The sequence below is a fragment of the Thamnophis sirtalis genome, unplaced genomic scaffold (assembly GCF_051295495.1).
Source record: "Thamnophis sirtalis isolate CommonGarterSnake01/CBP01778 unplaced genomic scaffold, rThaSir2_p1.2 scaffold_1, whole genome shotgun sequence".
NCBI classification, from domain to species: domain Eukaryota; kingdom Metazoa; phylum Chordata; class Lepidosauria; order Squamata; family Natricidae; genus Thamnophis; species Thamnophis sirtalis.
Genome location: NW_028261381.1, coordinates 24,379,172 through 24,400,509, shown reverse-complemented (window position 1 = coordinate 24,400,509; position 21,338 = coordinate 24,379,172). Strand labels below are relative to the sequence as shown.

The window sequence follows — 21,338 nt, the reverse complement described above, 5'->3', positions numbered from 1 at the left end:
TTTAAGTATTACTGAATCTTGGCCATATATTTTTCATTAATATCTTGAATCTATGTCTTAAAATTAAAATCCAATATTTAAATATTACTAAATCTTGGCCATATAGAAGCATGTTGTGCAACTTTTTATAATATAAATATTTCAGAAATGCATTAATTTTTCATTCATTAATATATGAATCCATGCCCTAAAATTAAGTATATACATTTCTTTCAATTTACATAAGAACATACTGATTGAGAGCTGCCCAGATGGGGTGACTATATAAATATTTTAAATATATCAATTTCCACATAAAATAATTCTTATTGCCAGGTACCAGCCTCTTATAAAGAGCTACCAGTAGAGTTATTTGTAAAAGGCTCTATAATCAATACATTTAATTCTTTAATTACTGTATTTTTCCTAAGTCTATATTAACACATACAGCAACTTGAAACCAAAAGGGAGGCATGACGGGAAATGACTAAATCGCATTAATCAAAGAGCCCGCAAATTTCTTACAATGGCAGCAGTTACTTCCCCTGGAGAGAGAAGAGGAGGGAGGTTTGTTGTCAAAAAATTAAGTAAAAAAGACAAGAAAGCAGGCACAATTGAAAAGTATCATCTTCTTTCTTGAATGGCATTATTGTGGCCTTAGTCTTCATGACCCCGGGATGGCGAACCTATGGCATGCGTACCACAGGTGGCACGTGGAGCCATTTGTCAGGGCACATGAGGCATTGCCCTGTCAGCTGGCCAGCTCGTACATAAGCGCTGGCCAGCTGAGTTCAGCCTTTTTTAAAGCCATTTTTCACCCTCCCCAGGCTCCAGAGCCTTTATAAAAGCCTGGAGAGGGTGAAAAGAGCCCCCCTTCCCCAGAGACCCTCCGGAGGCTTCAGGAGCTTCCCTGAAGCCTCTGGAGCGCAAAAAACCAGCCCTATGGGCAAACAGGAAATTCGGGAATGGACTTCCGGTTTGCTTGTAGGGTTGGTTTAAGCCCTCCAGAGGCTTCAGGGACCTTCAGGAGGCTTCCCTGAAGTCTCCAGAGGACTAAAAACTGCCCTACGAGCAAACCGGAAATCACTTCCGGTTTGCTCGTAGGGACCTTTTTAGTCCTCCGGAGGCTTCAAGGAAGCCTCCTGAAGGTCTCTGAAGCCTCTGTAGGGGCTCTGGGGGGCGGGGAAGGTTGTTTTTGCCCTCCCCAGGCTCCTGTAAAGCCTCTGGAGCCTGGGGAGGGCGAAAAAAGCATGGAAAAATGGGGGGAGAGCGCCTCTCATGCACACACGCATACACATACACCTCTGTTTTCAGCAGGTAATCACCTAAATAGACTGCATAGAGAATATTTTTTCACTCATGAAATAGATGACGATGGTTTGGATTAGGGTTGGGAAGAAGTATTTGTATTTTCTTTCACCCCAGAAATACTAATTCCTTCTCCCTTGTCAAACTCCAGTTCTGATATATGAACCAAGCAATCCTGAAGCTAAACAGTTTCTTCCACTTATTGAGAAAAAACTGCTTCTGGGTGAGTATGATCATTGGAAATACTACAAACTATTTAACAAGCATTGATGAACTTAATATTTTAAAGGATTGCACCCAGTTACTTGTTATGGAAGAGTATAAACATTTGTAAAATAATTTGCACTACGAAGAAAGCTGATGAATAATAAATCAAATTTCTGAAACAATACTAATTAAAAGCACATTTGTTTCTTTCTTATAATGCTACTATTGTTCTTGCTACACTGAACATTTAATGTTCACAAAAACTAATGGGCATCTTATATTCCGGAGCGTCTTATACTCTGAAAAATATGGTAATTTACATCAAAGAAAGTGTACATTCTGTTAAAGAATTAATTTCAAAATAGATTATAATGGGTTGCATTTGAATGTGCCTAAAGGGTGATGGAATAGCACCCACCAGAGGAACAGATCCCTTCCTTCCTGCATCCTCGGCATTTTTTAAATCTGCTTTACAGCATTTGGAAATTTACCTAATATACCATATTTTTCAGAGTATAAGACACTCCAAAGTATAAGACGCACCTAGCTTTTGGGGAGGAAAATAAGGGGGGAAGTCTACCTCTGCCTCCCAGCAATTTGCCTCCTTGCAACAAACAACAAACAGCAAACAGTACAGACAATATACACTGTTTGTAGTATTACATTTCAGACTATACTTGTCCAGAAGCTGTTAAAATTGATGTGCTTTCTGGAAGTATAGTTATTCTCTGCTATTTAACAGACAATAGCACTGGGCCTCTTCAGATCAAGCATTTATTTTAAAAAGCTTCTTCATTTTGTTAAGCTGTCTAGATCAATAATAAAGTAGTCTTTCTAAAAATTTGAACATTCTATAGGCCAGCGGTTCTCAACCTGTGGGTTGCGACCCCTTTGGGGGTCGAACGACCCTTTCACAGGGGTCACCTAAAACCATCCACCTTCACTGGCATCACTCATGCTCAGGAGCACATCCTGAAGTGGCAGGTGCATGAAGAATGCTGGGTGGCAAAGCAGCCTCCTCCCAGTTGCGGGTGCAACCTAGACGCCGCCACGATGGTCTCCATGCCAGGGAAAGGCCAAGGCACTGAAGGGGGAGAGGGTTCTTCTGGGTGGTGGATCAGCCTCGGCTCTGACGGACGTCCAAAGCGAGTGCAGTCGGCGGTGCTGCTTCAGCCCAGCCGCCTGCACAGGGGCTCGAAGGCACCCGGAGAACAGGAGACCAGCGGGGCAGTCGGACCACCTGCTTCAGCCGGTGGGACGAGCTCTCAGCCAGGCAGGCACATGCTGGGATTCAAGCTGCCTTGGGCCTGAACGCTGCCTTTGCCGCCCCCACCGCCGATCCTGTCCTGCGGGCTAAACTGAGTTTGGAGGCTTTTTGGCCTCTGGGAAGGGCTGGCAGAAGAGGCCAGAGGGGAGGACAGGCCGCGCCCACCCATTCCTTCCATCCCAAGGAATTCCACTCAGGATGGAAGCACAGTTCGATGTAGCTTAAGCCTCCATTTAAAATCCCATTTAAAGGGCAACTTCTTAATCTGTGTTAAATCGATTGCTCGCACAAATTAACCGCTACGCACTCCCACGCCTGGTTGTAACGATTTTTAAGAAAGAAAGGGAAAGAAAGAAGAAAGAAAGAAAGAAAGAAAGAAAGAAAGAAAGAAAGAAAGAAAGAAAGAAAGAAAAGAGAAAGAAAGAAAGAAACTGGGTGGGTTGGGGGAACGGAATGTAAAAAAAGTTAACTTAATAAAGTGAAACTCGTGTAAACCACGAACTGCCGCTGGAGGCAGGCAGGGAAGTCGTTTTATCCTGGAAAATCCCAACCTGGCTGATCTTCTCCCACACCAAGATTGGCAGATTAATCACTATGCTTTAATTATGTTCAATTTGTAATAATGAAAATACATCCTGCATATCAGATATTTACATTACAACTCATAACAGTAGCAAAATTACAGTTTTGAAGTAGCAACGAATATAATTTTATGGTTGGGGTCACCACAACATGAGGAACTGTATTAAAGGGTCGCGGCATTGGGAAAGTTGAGAACCACTGCTATAGGCATTTATAGTTATTGACTTACCTTCTTGCAGCAAACAGCCTGATTAGCACAAGAAAAAAAAATCTGCTTCTGCCTTCCAGCAATTTGCCTCTGAAGCAAACAGCAAGTTTCACTTTCAGTTTGAGAGCCTCCTGATCATCAGCTGTTTAAGGCTGCAGGGATTGTTACATCCTATTGCAACCTTCCCAAGCCCCATTTTCCCCATTTGCTGCAAGGAGATAAATTCCTGGGAGGCAGAGGTCAAAGGATAGAGAACGGTGGGTGGGTGGGTCTACATTCAGTGTATAAGACGCACCCAAATTTTCACCCTCTTTTAGGGGGGGCAAAGGTGCGTCTTATACTCTGAAAAATACGGTACATCTTTTCAGCATGTAATTCAAGCTGTTGGTTGTTCACATCTCTGATTTGTTTATTACATTTTATGACGCTAAATTCTAATTTTTGAAAGGAGATAAGTAGAAATTTTTGTTTCTATTAGATTTTCTCTTAAGACCTAGTCATCTAATGGGGAACAGGTGGCCAGCAAATAAACAGGCCACATACATACTGAACATTTAGAAGAATGACTGCTTTTAAGCTTGTGTCTTTTACATTTCTATGTTAGAAAGTCAAAGTGCTGGCAAAGAAGATGAGGAAACTGAGGAAGAGAGCAGTGATGAGACTGAAGAAGAGACCAACAGTTCAGAAGGCAGTGAGACTGAAACTGAAACAAGTTCTGAAGATTCTCAAGATTCCTAGACATTTGGAAGTGCCATCAATGAGTTTCTTTTTTCTTTATTTCTGCAAAATACATTAAAATCAATAGTCTATTAATTCAGTTATTTATTGTGCAATACAAATGTGTGACTTGTGTATAGCTTCTTACATGGTGTACAATTTGTGAGATAAATGTAGTTTCTAGAAACCTAACATTTAAGGTTGACTGCTTCAACTACTGCTGTGTCAGTCTTCACTCAAAGCATTAAAGGCAGGACTTATATGTATCCTCTGATTGTTTAGAGAGTACAATACAAGAGGTTTCAAGAGAGTTACAGACTGATTACAGAAATTACTATTGTGATTTTTGAGTCTCATTAAAGATTTCTACTAAAAGCAGAAGAAGAGAATGTATCATACATCTCTTTCCAGACCCTGCCCGATATTGTGCCTAGAAACCAAATTTGCCAAACTAGTGCCTCTAGATGAATGGGACTACAATCCCCTTAATACCCAGCCAGGCTGATCTTTAGTTATATCAGATGTGAATGATGTAAGCTAAAATCCAGCATAACACTTTAAAGAAGGCTGAAGAGATTATCAGATTATCTTTCCCATCTTCATATGGGTGTCCTCTCGACAGTTCTATATAATACTAGTAGCTGGATACCCGTGCTGGAAACTATGTGATTGGGCTATACGGTTCACAATCTGTTGTCAGTGGTGCTTGGTGCTTGAAACACGTAAGGGAATATCGCTCCCACCGCCTTGAGTCTGGAAGCAGTTCCATAGTTGTAAGGCGTAGACATTTTGGTGAGGTACCAATGTTTAGTACTGTAAGGAGCCCTGAACCGCTCTTGAGTGAAGGAGTGGAACGTCTGCCAGTTTGAACTGAGGTAACAATGCGAGGAAACTGGCAGTTGGAATAGAGTTCTTTTCAGGTGGGGAGGGGGAGTAGAACTCCTTAGCATCAGAGTGTGTTAATTACTGTATACGAAATTCTGATGATCCAATGGTCATTTCGAAAAATCCTTTCTTAGCAATCACCTAGAAGCCAAGAGGAACATATGTGCCGAGTTTCAAGTTTGTAGGCTTTACGGTTCTGGAGATTTCATGATGAGTGAGTGGTACTTGCCTTTTATATATATATAGATTATCTACATTTCAATTACCAATATAATCATGATATTTTTGCTGTACCTAGATACTTCTACACAGACACACACAAACAGACACACACACTAATATTGCTTCTACTTCACTTCTGAAATTAGTTCAGGAATTCTAAAGTAGGTCTGCCCTTAATCTGTTCTTCAGCTCCAATTATGTTTTAGTTCCAGTTACAATTAGATGTTATATCTCTTGCTTAGCAGCAGTAATTGCAGCTGAAAATCTATGAAAAAACTCTGGGTTAGAATGCTGAACTCTGACCTTCTGGAATGTTTCTAAGTGCTAAAAGGCAAAGGAAGAAGTCTCAAGCCACCAATTGACCCAGAGAGATAAGAGTATGTCTAATCTTGTAGAACATTCATACTTATTTTATGCCACTTGACCCCAAATGCTCTGGGGAGTTCACAGCATATCCTCAAACAAATTAATAAAATCTTTTAAAAATGCGGAACTCTAAAATATGTATTTGAAAGGATTTGATTCCCTTTACTAAACTCTTGATAAAGAAGAAACTTGAATCAATTCCAGATGCCAAGTTGTTTTATAATAATAGCCCTTCCATAGAAGAGAATTATGTTAATGTACCATTGCAGCATTTTTTTAAATGGCCTGCTAATGACTTAACCATAAAGGTAGGAGTATGCATCCTGCACATAATTTTAGCCTACTTTGTGCAAAACGGGGAATGGTGCAGTGAGCACCTTTAACTGGGTTCAGGCTTTGTAGTGTGTCTGCATAGGAGTAACGCAGCATCTCGAAGAGGCACCAATTATCAGCCATGTTGGTAGAGTGAAACTATCTCCAGGGATTTTCCGATGATGAATACACTGCAATCTTGAGGTTATATGTGGATGAATTTTCCAATCCCACCTCTCTCTTCCAGAATTCATAGGGTTTACTAGTCAAACACATTTTTAAAGCCTTGATATACCAGTATATGTTTCTCCTTATTTATTTGGAAGGAATTTAAGATCTGTGAACCAGGTCCTTATATACTGCCCTATAGTGCTTTACAGCCCTCTCTAAGCAGTTTACAGAGTCAGCATATTGCCCTCCAACAATCTGGGTTCTCATTTTACCAACCTCGGAAGGAGGAAAGGCTGAGTCAACCTTGAGCCGCTGAGAATCGAACTGCTAGAAATCAGCAGAATTAGCCTGCAATACTGCATTTTAACAGGGACGCAGTGGCTCAGTGGCTAAGATGCTGCACTTGTCAATCAGAAAGGTTGGCGGTTCAAATCCCTAGCAATGCGTAACAGCGTGAGCTCCCGTTACTTGTCCCAGCTTCTGCCAACCTAGCAGTTTGAAAGCATGTAAAAATGCAAGTAGAAAAAATAGGAGCCACCTTGGTAGGAAGGTAACAGAATTCCGTGCACCTTCGGTGTTTAGTCATGCCAGCCACATGACCACGGAGATGTCTTCCCTGGCTCTTTGGCTTTGAAATGGAGATGAGCACCGCCCCCTAGAGTTGGGAATGACTAGCACATATATGCAAGGGGAAACTTTACCTTACTGTATTCTAAACACTGGGCCACCATGGCTCTATCAATGTAACCAGAATACTCATACCTTCTGAATCTTGAACTTTCGGAATCAGCAACAACTCAATATTGATTCAGTTTTTTCTCCTGCATCCAATTTTTGCAACCCAGATATAAATGGGACTCTTAAGATATCCAATCCCAAACTCACAGAACAGGAGAAGCATACTTCACTACCATCATTTTGCCGATGAAAAACTGGGTCAAAACAGATGCACAATCGTTCCTCAAAATGTCACATAGACCTTATACAGGAGACTTATCTTGCATCTGGGTGGGATTTCTCAAGGAGCAAAGTAACAGTCACCCAGCACCATTTTCTGGAATGATTGCATGGGAGAATGAATTCAAAGAGCAGGTTTATCAGGCAAGTCTCCTTTCCCCTGGAATCCAAAGTTCTGTTGCGGCCTGGGAAAGAGGATTAAAGAGGTCCCACCCTCTTAAGTAGAGAGTGTGTCACATAAAATGGACAACAAATCAAGCATGTGGGTGGATAGAAGGAAGGAGTTAAGTCAAGAAAACAGCAAATGGTGGGAAATTGCCACAACAAAGGGAAAGGCGGAAAGAAAGGCAATCTGTTGAGTTCCAAGACTTCTACCGAGGACCAAATATTTTTTGCGGGGGTCAGAGACCCTGATCAGAATCTATAAAAGAAGCACCCAAAACAAGCCCATTACATCCAACATTCTGGGCACAGGGTCACAAACCAGCTCCAGGAAAAGAGGACTGTTGAGTGCTAGAGCGAATGGAAAGTCCCATTTGCCAGATCCTGAAGATGAACCTCAAATACTTTGGCCACCTAATGAGAAGGAAGGACTCACTGGAAAAGAGCCTAATAATGTTGGGAAAGATTGAGGGCAAAAGAAGAAAGGGAGGACAGAGAATGAGATAATAGCAATAGCAATAGCAGTTAGACTTATATACCGCTTCATAGGGCTTGCAGCCCTCTCTAAGCGGTTTACAGAGTCAGCATATTGCCCCCACAATCTGGGTCCTCATTTTACCCACCTCGGAAGGATGGAAGGCTGAGTCAACCCTGAGCCGGTGAGATTTGAACCGCCGAACTGCAAATAACAGTCAGCTGAAGTGGCCTGCAGTACAGCACTCTAACCACTGCGCCACCTTGGCTCCATCCAGATGGCTGGATGGAGTCACTGAAGCAGTAGGCATGAGCTTAAATGGACTCCAGAGGATGGTAGAGGACAGGAAAGCCTGGAGGAATGTCCATGGGGTTACGATGAGTCGGACACAACTTTGCAACTAACAACAAGAGGTGAGAAGGTTTTTCAAGTGCAGTGGACTGGGTTTGACTATCAAAGCTGAAGATCTGGCAGAAAACAAGATTGAGAGAGCTAGGAAATAATTACGATAGGAGATCAGTGCTACAAAAACAATGCTAGGAACGTAAACGTGGAACACGGTATAGAAATCCAGACTAAGCAAACCAAAAGACCAGGCAGCTCCAGAAGAAAAATCAACTCCTCTACAATATACAGTGTAATGTCTGCAATAGCCGCTACGAAGGACAACAGGCAGAAGTCTGGCAGAACGCATCCATGAACACCAACTAGCAGTCAGAAGACATGATGAAAACTCTTTAATTTCACAATGTATGGACAGACTTAACCCTAGTTTTAACTGGGAAACTGACTATTCTAAACCAAGCCAAGTCCAAAACCGCCAGGGATTTTCTAGAAGCCTGGTAGTCTGACAAATTAGCCATCAATAGACATAGAGACATAAACAGTACCTATTTACTATGCAAAAGAAAGAATCAACGTGCCATAAAAGGAAATAAAAAATCAAGGCCCAGATGAGCATAGATTAACTCCCAAGATTAACCTCAGACCAACAATCAAGAATAAACAATGCAAGAAACTGCCAAACAAGCCTAATGGTAAACAGCCCAACTAAAGAACCATCCTCAGCAATATTGACAGGGCAAACCACTAGAATATCAACTGAAAGCAAACCCCACTCTTAACTAGCTCTGGTGATGTGTTACCAAGTTTGGGTAAATAAAGGTCTGCAAGAAAACAACCAAGCTCCGAGATCACCCGGGACCTCTCATCTCCTATCTCTCGTCCAGCACTGGTCATCTGCCCATGTGATCATGCCTGAGTCTTTATGAAATCTGGATTTAAACCCATATTGGCTAACATTTCTGCTGTTTTACTGTGTCCCCACAGTGAACTACATTCAGGATTTGTTGAACATTTTTACTGATCCGTATATCTGTAAATCAAAATACACTTGAATGAACAGGTAAAATTGATATAGTAAAAGCAAAAACCCATAACCTTTGATGATAATTACAGTAGAGCCACTTCAAAAACTGTCAGACCATTTAAGTTGGAAGCAAAAACCATATAACAACAAAAAAAATCATGACCCCCACCTAGCCCGTTCAAAAACTACAGCCACACACAGCTTGCAAAGGAATGTTTTTATCAATCCCGGTTCTTGCTGGCTGCGAGCCCAAAATAAACACAGATAAATTCTCTGGCAAAAGTAAATTACAGCAAAACAGGTTTATATAAAGCAAATCACTTATCCAAGTGCTTCTTCTTGATGATTGCAAACAAACAGAGACTTGACTAGGACAGGAACGGAATGGAATGAACGAACGTTGACTTCTGCAACCAGGGCATGGCACCATCAGTCTTTTTATCTGCAGGAGAATCCTTAATGAGCCATAGCTGCTTGTTATCCTCTCCTGTGAGCATCCTGAAACCATTCATAGGAGGTTTCTGTGTCAGAGTCTGATAGCAGCTCCAAAGGCTCCTACCGAGCCACAACATACATACATACATACATACATACATACATACATACATACATACACACACACACACACATACAATACATATACATATACATATACATATACATATACATATACATATACATATACATATACATATACATATACATATACATATACATATACATATACATATACATATACATATACATATACATATACATATACATATACATATACATATACATATACATATACATATACATATACATATACATATACATATACATATACATATACATATAAAATTTATCCAAGAGGGAAAAAGGAGTAGTATAAGTGGTATAAGCAGTAAAGCTGGATGAAGAAGTATTATCACAGAATTAGAAGAAGAAGAAGAAGAAAACTACACAGTTGATTAAGAGAAAATAAAAATGACTGGGCAAGTGGAGGAGTAAACAAAGCAGTTGATTCATCTTAGAAAAAGATAAGCAAATGCAGGACGGGATTAGATTGGGAAAAGAGAAGGTAGTGATGCACAGCTACAAAGCAAGACAAGGAAAGGATTTTTTTTTCACAAGAAGGAAACAGAAGAAAAAATGGAGATGTGTGCTTAGGTTTTGCATCACAGATGTCCAGAAACCCAGGTGCCTTAATACATATGATACTATGAGAAATCTATATTGGTGGTTGACAGGAAATAACAAGGGTGAAGTGACTCAGCTAAAGTTGAATTGAACAAATGAAACAGTCTAAATGCAATCTACCCGGAAGGAAACAAAGGATTTCTTTAAATTAGTGTTGAAGTAATATTCCTTCATAATGAGAAAATGTAAAGCAAGGTGCTTAAGGGTATATAAAGTAAGACTTTATCCACCCCATGCTTCTGTTTAGATTTAAGTCTTGGTAAAGAATGTTGAGTATTATGATTAATAAATATTAATTTATCATAATAGTATGCTTGAAATAGTTTCTATCTTCATTCCCACTAGGAGCTATCAAAACGGGAATTCAGGCTACCGCTGGTTCCAATATACTAATAAAGGGCATTGCCATTTTTGTACAACTAGCCAGAAGGCTTAAATTAATAGAACAAACTGGTTTCACAAATTCATTTGTGCCTTTTGTTTTTGTTGTTTGCAAAAAAAAAAAAGGTAATTGAATGGACATCACATGCTATTTTTTTTCTTTTTACGACCCTATAATTCCTTTTATTGGGCATTGAATGGATGCCCTTCCTGATGCCTGTGCAGAATTCGCAGCAGATAAATTCTCTTTGCGCCCTGATATAGAAATATCACTAACTAGGATTGAACTCTCAATCTCCGGAGTGTGACACGAACATCTTCACCTCTAGGCCACCCCATCTCTCTGGGCATTACATGCTATATTACTAGAGAAAAAAATCAAATTTTACATTTTATGAAATATTCAAGTAATTCACAAGTCAGGGAATTGATGCTGAGCATCAGTATTCTTTTCATGCTGACAAATTCACCTTAAATAATAAAAAAGCCATCATAATTGTCAGGTATATAGCAGCTTATTCAATAAATTAATAGTTTCAAATTGACTTTTTTATGTAGTAAGTTTCAGAAATAGTAATTGAAATCAACTTTAAACTCAATGGGAAATTCGGAATTTGAAATTGATATATAGTGCCATCTTGAGAAAGTTCCCTAGTTTTGATATTTTTTTAAAAAAAATCCATAACAAAAGGAATCGGGTCTGTCTTTTCTGTAGGTGTTTGTTAATAATTATTTTAATTTTAAAAGCCCTTTGCTTTGAAGGGGGACCAGTAATGGCAGTTCTGGGAGCCTTGTTTTCTTAATGATCTCCTGTTAGTGGAAGCCCATGTTGAATATATTTAGGCTGTACTTCCAGTTTAGCTTTTATAAACTTCTGCAATCAAAAATGTTGATCATTCTGAAAAATCATAAACAGTTGGTTGCTCTTTGTTAAGTCTTCGAGCTGAGCCTGCAGGTGTTGAAGATAAAATAACATTTATTCGTGATATTGTTTTCACAAGTTGAAGTGCTTTGATTGCTTCATTGTCCCCATTGATAAAATAAAACTAAAGCTACAGGCAAATTGTAGCTTATAGTCGGAGGAAATTCAATAAATTTAGGTTCTGTGATATCTCATATTACATACTACTGTAGGCCAGAAGCAGAAAGACAACAGATCTGAATCAATTAATACATCTCTATGTGACTTTCAATATTCCTACACAAAAATTTCTAAATTAGACTGCTGAAATTCAGTACACTTGGAAAAAATCATGGAATTTATTGAAAATTGGTTCATATCTCTACACAAAACATACATTTCTGGACTGAATATGTGGTCAAACATTCTTCTCCATTGGACAGATCTTACAGTTCTAGAGAAGATCCTTGCCTAGGCTAAAATTTATTCACCTTGCTGTAGATCTAATCCCCCCCCCAAACCATCAGTAAGTCTATCTAATTATTTTTCCTTCTGATAATAACAGCAATATTTTGATAACTATGGTCTGTTCGTTTCTATCCTATCTCGATTCTATTTACTAATGGTGAGGGCCACTTATGCCATTCCCTCAACTCTTATTCTGACAATACTTAGCCTAAGTACATGTTCATCTCTGAATAATGAGTATCTGGAGAGAAAGGGGCTCGAATTAATAAGCAGCAGGTCTGGAAATGATTACACAGTCCAGCCCCCTTCCTTCTTAGCTGCGGAATTCCATTTCTGACGTTGCTTTTCGCTATAGCGAGAACAGCCTTTTTAATCACCCTAATTATCTTCCTGTCCGTTGCTGCTCTCCATGGTGCTGAAATCGATTGCTACACAATAGAATTGTCCCCCTTGTACCGCCCACCGCCTCTCATTGCAGCCTTTGAACAGGGTCTTCGCACAGAAGCAGCCTTGAACTACCCTTAAGTGATCAGTGTTATTTATCTTTTTCTTGCAGAAGTACTCGAGGCAAATACACACACACACACACACACACACACACACACACACACACACTGTGCAAGTCAAGTTCATTTTAAAAAAACACGATTTTACCGGGTCGGGGTGCGAGGGAGTTAAGAGATCGGATGGTTAACTGCGAAGCTTAATGCGAAATCTGTCCCTGAGCGTCACACCGTGGGGTAGCATTGTTTTCTTATCCTTCAAGCAGGGACCTGAAGTTGCTCTGAAACTCTTTTATTTATTTATCTTTCCCAAACAGTGAATCGTGGTCTCATCGTGACAAACCTTTTAAACACTTTTTTAAAAATAGTACCTGTTTGGGATGGAGCAGCACGTGGCTGATCCTTTCTTGCGCAGAGCAAAATGGTCGTTTCGGTGGGTAGTCAGCTATTTACTGCCTATTACTCTCTGACGACGGTGAGGGGTTAAGTTATTTTACGGAAGTCCTTCAATAAAGGACAGACTTGAGACTTCACGGGCGCTGCCTGATTCTTCCCTTCAGCCTTTCCTATTCCTCCTCCCCTGATTTGGGTGTCACAATGCTCTCCGTTCCTCCTCGGAGAAGTATTCATATTAATCTGATATTACCAGGCTCCAAGCTAATAAAAAAAACCATAAATTGGCAACACGGAAGAGCATTTCTTAAATTCAGTATGATCTTTTCCCATCCCTTTGGCAAAGGAAGAAAATAAGGAGCAGTTAAGAAATGCAAATTTAATGCGCGTGGTTAAAACCGAATCCAAACGATTAAGTGTCCTATTTTTGTCAGCAGACTCCGGGGGACGTCTCATTTTTTATTCGTTGCCGCCACCTAGTGGCGACATGGCAATTCGGTTTTCCGAGTTCACCAAACCCAGGCGCGTCTTCAAGAAAAAGAAACGCGATTCTCCTTAAAACGATTATTTCATCGTATAAATAGCAACTCGTGATATTTTTATCCGAGAAAGACAAGGGGAACCCTAAAAGGAGGATCGTCGGGCGTCTTTTGAAGAACGGGACTTTATAATAAAAGCTGAACACGACAACGCTCCTGCTACAAACGCTTATATTGCAAAAAAAAAAAAGTAATCTTGCTTGAATTCCTAAGAATTCAAGATTTCTGTCTGAATAACAGGGAAAGACCGTTTCCTAGAAGAGCACTGGGTTATTTGCAAGCTGAACAACCCTCACCCCAGTCGTGATAGGGCTCCGAATAGGTTCAAAACAGCCGTCACGTGCACTGCCCTACGGTCCTCCTTTCGGAAGCCAGAACACCTGCAAGTTAATCACATTAGCTTGATAACGCGCGTGATTCAACCATCCCCCCCCTTAACACCCTCACGCCTTCCTCCCCCTCCGCTGGGATGGAAGAAGCGTGGTGACTTATGTCAGCGTTGCAAAACATCTCAGTCGAAGCTTCTCGCTTTTAAAAAGCAAAGCCCAGTCAGGGAACTTGGCAGCCCGGGAGGGGAGGTCAATTCGAATTAAATTCCAGAGCGCCATTGATATTCCGCCGTCGTTTCTGGGGGTGGGGGAGTTTATAAGGGCCAAGCCTCCTTCTTAAAATCTCGGATTTTTTTCGATCCGATGCGTTTTGGACTCTCGGAGTTGGTTCTCGCATCCTCTGTCTCTCGTTGGTAAGTATTTGCGACGTGTTTCTTTTATTCTTGTATTTCTTGTATTTCTTTTATTGCCACCTCCACCCGCCTCGATTTTCTCGTTTCGGCTGGAATTTGAGACCGTTCTTCTCTCTCCGTAACGCTGTTTCTATGTCCTCCGCTGAATAAATTTGAATATTTGGGCAATATTTGGGAGTGGATGGCGTTTGGTCATAACCTGTTACTTCACCTCCCAAACTCGGCTCGAGGCACCCGTCCTTGTCGGCTCCCGGAGTTCAAGAATTGAGGTCGTGGGGTTGCACGGGTATTCGATTCGGTAGGCGAATTTAGAACCAAAATCCCAGCCAACCCGCCTCTATATTTGGCACGAATGAGCGCTTGAACGAAAACTTTTGTGGTTAAAAAGGCAACCCTGATTGGGGTTGTTTCCATCGGGAGAAGAAGAAAAAAAAACCTTTCGTACATTTGCTGCCAGCTTGAGAGTGTGTGTTGTGTTGTGTTTAATTAACGTGGCGAAACAACTCTGAGACGCCCCAGCGGTGGCGGCGTCCTTAGCGGGGAAAAAAGGAGACAAATGGGTTGTTCCGTTTGTCCAGATCCAGAAATCTTGGAACCCGGAGACGGCATGAAAAATTCCTGGCAGAGCCACAGAAAGGCCGAGCAGCTCCAACCCAACGCTGGATTGTATTTATGAAATTACAAAAGCCGATTTTTGACCGTTTGGAGGGCATTGATTGATCCCGAAGGGCGACTAATTATTTCCCCGCTCTGTGGCGCACCTTTTTTTGCCTTCCCAATGATTTGGGGGGTATTTCGCGACCTACAAATTGCTGTGCCGGCCGAATGTGTTAGGCTTATGGGCTTCTTTTATCCGCATTGGGTGTCACACACACACACACACCCCACAACTAACCAAACGGCAATGCTTTCTATAGTATTTTATCTGAAACGGAAATAAAATTGGAAGAAAGGAGGTATCTATGCCGCAAAAATCGCGTAATCTAAGAGTGCAAGTCTATCAGAATATTCTCCCCCCCCCGTGTGTGTGTGTGTGTGTGTGTGTGTGTGTGTGTGTTCTGAGCATGCTTATTGGAAGTTGCTTTCCCATTTGGCGTGAATCATAATTAGCCTCCTCATCGGCCTTTAATAGAGCTGCCCTAGACGTTCCGGTCAGCTGAATCTACCCTTCTCTCTACCGCCGGCGACACGCCAGTTTATTTCCCATCCCCGGCCAGGAGCCAAAGGAATGGCTTTCTCAGTTCCTGAGCCCCGTCCAGACAGCTTCCCTCTCGCCCTGCTGAGCAGCCGGCGCTGCCTCTTCTAAAATCCGACTTAGGCGTCGTCACCTCCAGCCATTTCTCCCTCCAAATCGCTTTGTCTGAGAGCAGGATCGGCGCTGCCGTTGCGGGGCTTCGGTGGGAATCGGGACTCCCCTTCTTGTTCGTGGTGTGTATCCACACCTTCCTTTTGTGCAGGCTTCTCTCTGCACATATTACCCACCCGCACAGGCGTCCCCACCCCTCCGCCGACCACCGCTACTTCCCGAGGAGTTTAATAGCTTATTGTTGGCTGCAGACTCGTTTTCTGGATCGCCCCGAAGAAAGGGGGGACAGAGGGAGACAACGACCCCCAAGCTCTTCCGAGGAACAGGTTTCTAAACTCGCTTTTCTCTTCCATTGCAGCCCGTCCTTTTTGGGGGAGTCGGAGGAAGACCGAAAGAAGACTCCTGGGACCCAAGGGCTGTGCCTCTGGACCTCATGGCCACCTCGGATCCCTCCTCCTCCAACACCGCTCAGGATCCCAACCCAACTAATTTACGACCCACAAGTAGGTCTCGGGTTTTCGTTTGCAAACCTCGGCCCTGCATGCGCCTTCCTTGAAAGCAAGGGCTTCCAGAAAGACAGCAGAGAAGCACGAACCCCGCTCCCACCCCCAAAAAAGACCAACATGGAAGCCTTCTTACACCCCCCCCCTCCCCCGCTAAAACCGAGAGGATGCCGAAAATGAGCTTATGGGGATTGGGGGGTGGGTGGGTAGTGCGTAGTTTTCTTTCTGCTCGAAAACAAAGGGACCTGATGCTATTCCTAACGAACGGCGAGGGGAAGGTGGAATATCTGGTGTCGCCGCCACCTCCCACCCTCACCCCCCGCCATTGACTTGATGGTAGAGGAAAGGGCGGGAGGTTCTGCAAACGCTCGTGGCCCTTTGTGGACGCCTCGGCTCTCAAAGCGTCCTTCCCCGTTTTCTTCCGCTTCGGCAGCCCTTCCTGGGGCCGCTCGGAAAGGCAGGTCAGGGCAGAATTGCTCGCTGCCCCGAATTGGAGAGGAGATTGGCAGGTGCCAGTGACAAGCGAGTGATGCTGCAGGTGGCGGGAAGGGAGGGAGGGAGAGAGAGAGAGAAAGAAAGGAAAGGAAAGGAAAAGAGGGAGGGAGAGAGGGAGGAAGGAAGGAAGGGAAAAAGGAAGGGAAAAAAGAAGGAAGGATCTACCCAACGATTGACTATAGCGCGTTCAGACAGCCACCCAGCTCCCATAGAAGAAACCGAGCTGGAATTGACGTGGTCGCCGGAGACAAAGAGGGGGGCGGGGAGGGTGCTCGAATTGGAAGGAAACGAAGCCTGGCGAACCCCGCCAAGCAGGGAATGGCGTTTGCCCTAGAAGGGCTCTCGGGGTTATGAAGCATGAACGCCCAGACGTCGCTGTGAATAACAGCGGCGATTGCAAGGGGAGAATGGGGCGGGGTGGGGAGGGGGAGGCAACCAAACAAAAACCGTTCCTTTACGGTGGACTTCTCTGCCTTTTCTCCCCCCACCCGGCTGTAAAGCTGCCCAACTCCTAAAATGAGCAAACGGCACGCCGGGTTGGGGGTGCTTGTTCATATTGCGCCTTGCTTGGCTCTCTTCCTGGGCTTGACAAAAGGAAGAGGGGCGTGTGTGTGTGTATGTGTGTGTGTTCGCGTGTTCCCCCTCGGCAAGACTGCCCGCCGCCTTCCCGCCATTCAAAGGAATGCGCCTCCTGCTAGGCGCCCCCAGCGCTGGCAATTGTGCCGGGCGCGCAATTCCTGCCCGCGCTCCCGCAGCCATTCCCTCTATTGTTTCCCGACGGCTGCCTCCGAGGTCCGGCGGGGAAGGCGCGTGGAGGGTTGCCGCGGGTGGGTGGGAGAGAAGGAGCGAGGGTTATTTTATTGCCCTCCTCTCTTTGACGTGTCCCCACCTCGCCTCTCTGGCTGCCTCGGGCGGGGAGCGAGGCTGTTTTCCAGTCCTGTCAGAGCCGTTCTCATTGCCTGCCATTCTTGTGCCCGCGCTTCCCTTTTGGCTCCCCTCCCCGCCCCCGTTTCGCCCTCCCGGTGTCCTTCTTGGCCACTCCAGTCTCCTCTTTTATTGACACACACACACACACACACACACACACACACACACACACACACACACACACCATTGCCTTTGGTCCCTGACAGCCCCTTCACCCCTCCCCAACCCTCTTCGTCAGCAACCCTCGTTTGTCTATCGCGGTTCAGTGTCATCTCTGCTATATCACCCAACCGTCTGATTTGGGTATGGGGTTCCCACCCCCACCCCACCCCCTGTTTCCCTTTCTCTCCGGTCTAGCTTGTTTCCTTCGCCTTTCCTTTTTCCTATCTATTTTTCTATCCTCTCTCCAGTTTTCAGAAGACTTCCCTCTTCCAGATACACTCTTTTTCTGCAAGCCCGTCAATTGTCTAGATCAGTCCGCCCAAAGATGATGCCTCCTAGATGAAGTTCAATTCCTAGGCCTGGGAATCCTGATGTTGGAGCCCAGTGCATCTGGCGGGCACCAGGTTGGAGAAGGCTGCAACAGGCGGTTCTTTGTCTTTGCCCATCCGGTGCTGCCCCTATAGGTGATCCAAAGAACAAGGAAAGCTTCTGGGCATTGAAAGCAAAAGCGGGGACTGAAGGCAGAGGGTGGGTGGAGCCAAAGTCCAGGGCTTTCCCTTCAGAACTCCGCCCCTTTCTGTTCAGTTCCCAAGAAATAATAATAAGAAGTGGTTGTTCCAACTGTTCCTATTTTCTTAAATGCTGTTTTGAAATTGTGGAACCTATCAGACTTACGTGGAAATATGAGCCAGTAGTGTCATGTAGTAACCATTCTCAAAGTGTGTGAAGTCCTTCAAGACTAGGATAGGTTACAATTGAGTTACGAAGGTCAAACATATTCAAAAATTTTCCATGAGGCCTTTGCAATATTGTTTTAAATGGCTCTTGCCTTAAATTTATTTGGGGAAAACTTCCCAATGTCATGTAAGATCTATCTGGATCTCTCTTCAAATCTTAAGTGGTGTAATAAAATAATACTGTACATTTTAATCTCATCATTCGCTTCCTTTTAGGATACTGGTTTGTAGTTCATATGACAACCTCACAAATACTCATCTGAAAACCACATGGATTTAGTAAAAGTAACATCTCACTAACCTCATGGTCTTTTTATACTTTTATTTATTGGACAGTCTTTCGGCCCAACGAAGTTTTCAAGGCATCAGTAATCTTTTCCCGCACTCATATCAGTTGCATGTCCTTTGCATATTCTTTTAATCTAGTTTTGGGTCATTTGCTTGTCATTCTCTTGTCATTTTTCCTTCACTTTTTAATCCTGGTACTGGATGAGATACTGGAAAATTGATAGCAGTAGGAGGCATCAATTCCTAGCAGAATACATCTTTATTTATTTTTTCCTACTGGTTAAGCTACCCTTGCTGTTGTGTACGGCCCACCTTCCTGACAAAGTCGTGATTCCCATTAAAAAAGAAGAAGGAGGAAGTGGGCTGCATGAAGGCCATCAACTCCTCCCTTGCTTTCAGCACCTCCGGGAATGGACAGCGCAATGCGCGCTTCATCTGCCTGGAGTGGGGCAGAGGAAGAAGGCCGGTGGGAGGGGGTGAAGAGAGTAGGCCGGATGAAAGGTGTCTCGAAAAGGGGGAGCAAGCGGACGTGAGAGGCCTTTTAATGTGCCACCCTGACTCGTTCGTCGGCTGCAACCTAGTCATGCAAGTCTGATCATCTAGTCAAATACTATTGTTCACCCAATTAATTCTTGAACTCTTCCATGACCCCCATTTCATGCTAGTTTATTTTAAGCTGCCACTTTCATGGAAGCCTGCCAGTAAATTATTAGGAGATCGGATCTCTCCCAGCTGCCTGTTTCTTCCTGATAGGACCCTCTTTGGCCACTGAGCCTTGAAGCCACTAGGCTGCCGCTTGTCCACACACGTGTCCGTCAATCAAGCCGCCCATCACCGCCTCCTCCGCTCCCGCTCCCAGTATTGCTGAGCTTAAAGCGTGGTTAGCAAAGAAATAAAGTGGAGAAAAACAAAACAGCTGCTCTCCCACGCAAGTCACGCCAAGAGCTGATGCCTTACGTAGCCTCAATCCCAAGACACCGTATAAAAAGCTATTAGCGCTCTATTTACATGGATGATTAAGATCGTCTTAATTCGCGGTGGGGGGGGGATATAGAGGAAGCAGAGATGAATTAGATTTGTATGCCACTGATGTCCACTATATCGGCACTCCATCAAAAAAAAGAACCTTGAATCCTTAGACTTTTTTCCACACCTAGTAGATCACCCGTTTTCTAAATGTTCTGCTTTTGTGAAATCTCGCGTGTAGATTTGCTTAATCTGATTCAGATTTCAGATTCAGGTTTAGTTTATTTGTATGCCGCCCTTCTCCGGGAGGGACTCAGGGCGGCGAACAACTAATCTGCCAGATAAGAATGGCAATGCAGCACGTGAGGCATCCACCCGCTTCTGTAGGTAGTAATTTTTGTTGTTGTTTCTATTCCCTTTTAGCCTATGACACCTGGTGTGGTGTAGCTCATGGCTGCACGAAGAAAATCGGGCTCAAGATATGCGGTAAGTAAAAAGAGGCAAAAAAAACCCCACACTTTTCTCACCCAACTCCCCCTCACCCACACCTACACACACCCCAACTAGACCCGCCGCTTCCTCCCTTATGCATTATCTTGAGTCTGTAATCACTCACACAGCTGTTAATCTTTCATTTAAAAAAAAATTCCGGGAGGCCTGAGAGGAACTCGGTTGGTTGGCAAGGAAAGTAGGCTACTTTCTTTTATCTTGAGACGAGGCGGAGGCGGAATGAAGCTGCCAAGAGGGGCTCCTCCTCCCTCCTCCCACGGAGAAGTTTAACAAGGCAGCCGCTAGCTAGGCTCTTCTTTTAGAAGGGGAGGGGGGAGGGGGGATAGGAGGAGAATCCCATTTGCTTTTCCTCCTGGGTCGGAATCGGGCGCTGGGATGTAAATTCTTGCGCCACCTACTGGTCAACGTCAACGAAAAATATGCACCCGGCGAACGATTTTCCCGTACAATCGATTCGAAGGCGATTGACTCGCGGCGGTGCAAGCAAAGGGGCTTTCCTAGTAGCCAGAAAGCCCGAGAGGGGGGGGGTTAGGAACAGAAATTGCACTGGTCGCGAGGGAAAATGGGTGGGTAGGAAGCCGGGGGTGCGGGAGGTGGTTATGCAGAGCAGAAATGGGAATCGTGAGAGACTGTGTGTGTGTGTGTGTGTGTGTGTGTGTGTGTGTGTGTGTGTGTGTGTGTGTGTGAGAGAGAGAGAGAGAGAGAGAGAGTGAGTGTTTGTGTGTGTGTGTGTGTGAGAGAGAGAGAGAGAGAGAGAGAGAGAGAGACAGAGAGAGACAGAGAGAGACAGAGAGACAGAGAGAGAAAGAGAAACAGAGAGACCGGAAGAAACAAGTGGAAAACTGGTTTTCAGGCAGAAAGGTGTGTGCGCACGCCTTAGATGTGGCAATTAGCTGCCCTGGGGGTTTGGGTTTACAGAGGTGGATATTTCGAGGAGACAATCCCGGCTCCCGTTTCTGGTTTTCCATCGCAACTCCCAAGGTCCGGTCCCCACCAAGAAGCTTCCGAATGGCCCATCCGTGAAGTGGGAAGTGGGAGTGTGGCAGAGGCGGCGGGGGCTGGGAAGGGCCAGGGCGGTGGTTGGGCATTCTGGCGCAGCTCTCTGGCTAAACCGTTTTCAACCTTATCGGCGGGGGGAAATACAGACC

General features: G+C 44.0%; 2 protein-coding genes across 6 annotated transcripts in view; both read left to right on the top strand.

Annotated features, from left to right (window-relative positions):
* The window catches only part of ERICH2 (glutamate rich 2), a 30,079-nt gene extending 25,711 nt beyond the window's left edge, over positions 1–4,368 (top strand). For all 3 annotated transcript variants that reach the window (XM_014063768.2, XM_014063767.2, XM_014063769.2), the window contains 2 exons: positions 1,439–1,510; positions 4,156–4,368. In XM_014063768.2, coding sequence (XP_013919243.2) covers positions 1,439–1,510; positions 4,156–4,289 — 206 coding nt within the window. In that variant the 3' untranslated portion in view covers positions 4,290–4,368. The remainder of the gene's footprint in view (positions 1–1,438; positions 1,511–4,155) is intronic.
* Positions 4,369–13,983: 9,615 nt separating this feature from the next.
* GAD1 (glutamate decarboxylase 1) overlaps positions 13,984–21,338 on the top strand; it is a 61,888-nt gene continuing 54,533 nt past the window's right edge. Inside the window, exons 1-3 of one of the 3 annotated variants that reach the window (XM_087709193.1) lie at positions 13,984–14,296; positions 15,961–16,105; positions 20,104–20,166. In XM_087709193.1, the coding sequence (XP_087565319.1) occupies positions 16,036–16,105; positions 20,104–20,166 (133 nt within the window). In that variant the 5' untranslated portion in view covers positions 13,984–14,296; positions 15,961–16,035. Of the gene's footprint in view, positions 14,297–15,154; positions 15,253–15,440; positions 15,725–15,960; positions 16,106–20,103; positions 20,167–21,338 lie in introns of those variants that run through there. The other 2 variants (XM_087709203.1, XM_087709199.1) reach the window with 2 other exon arrangements.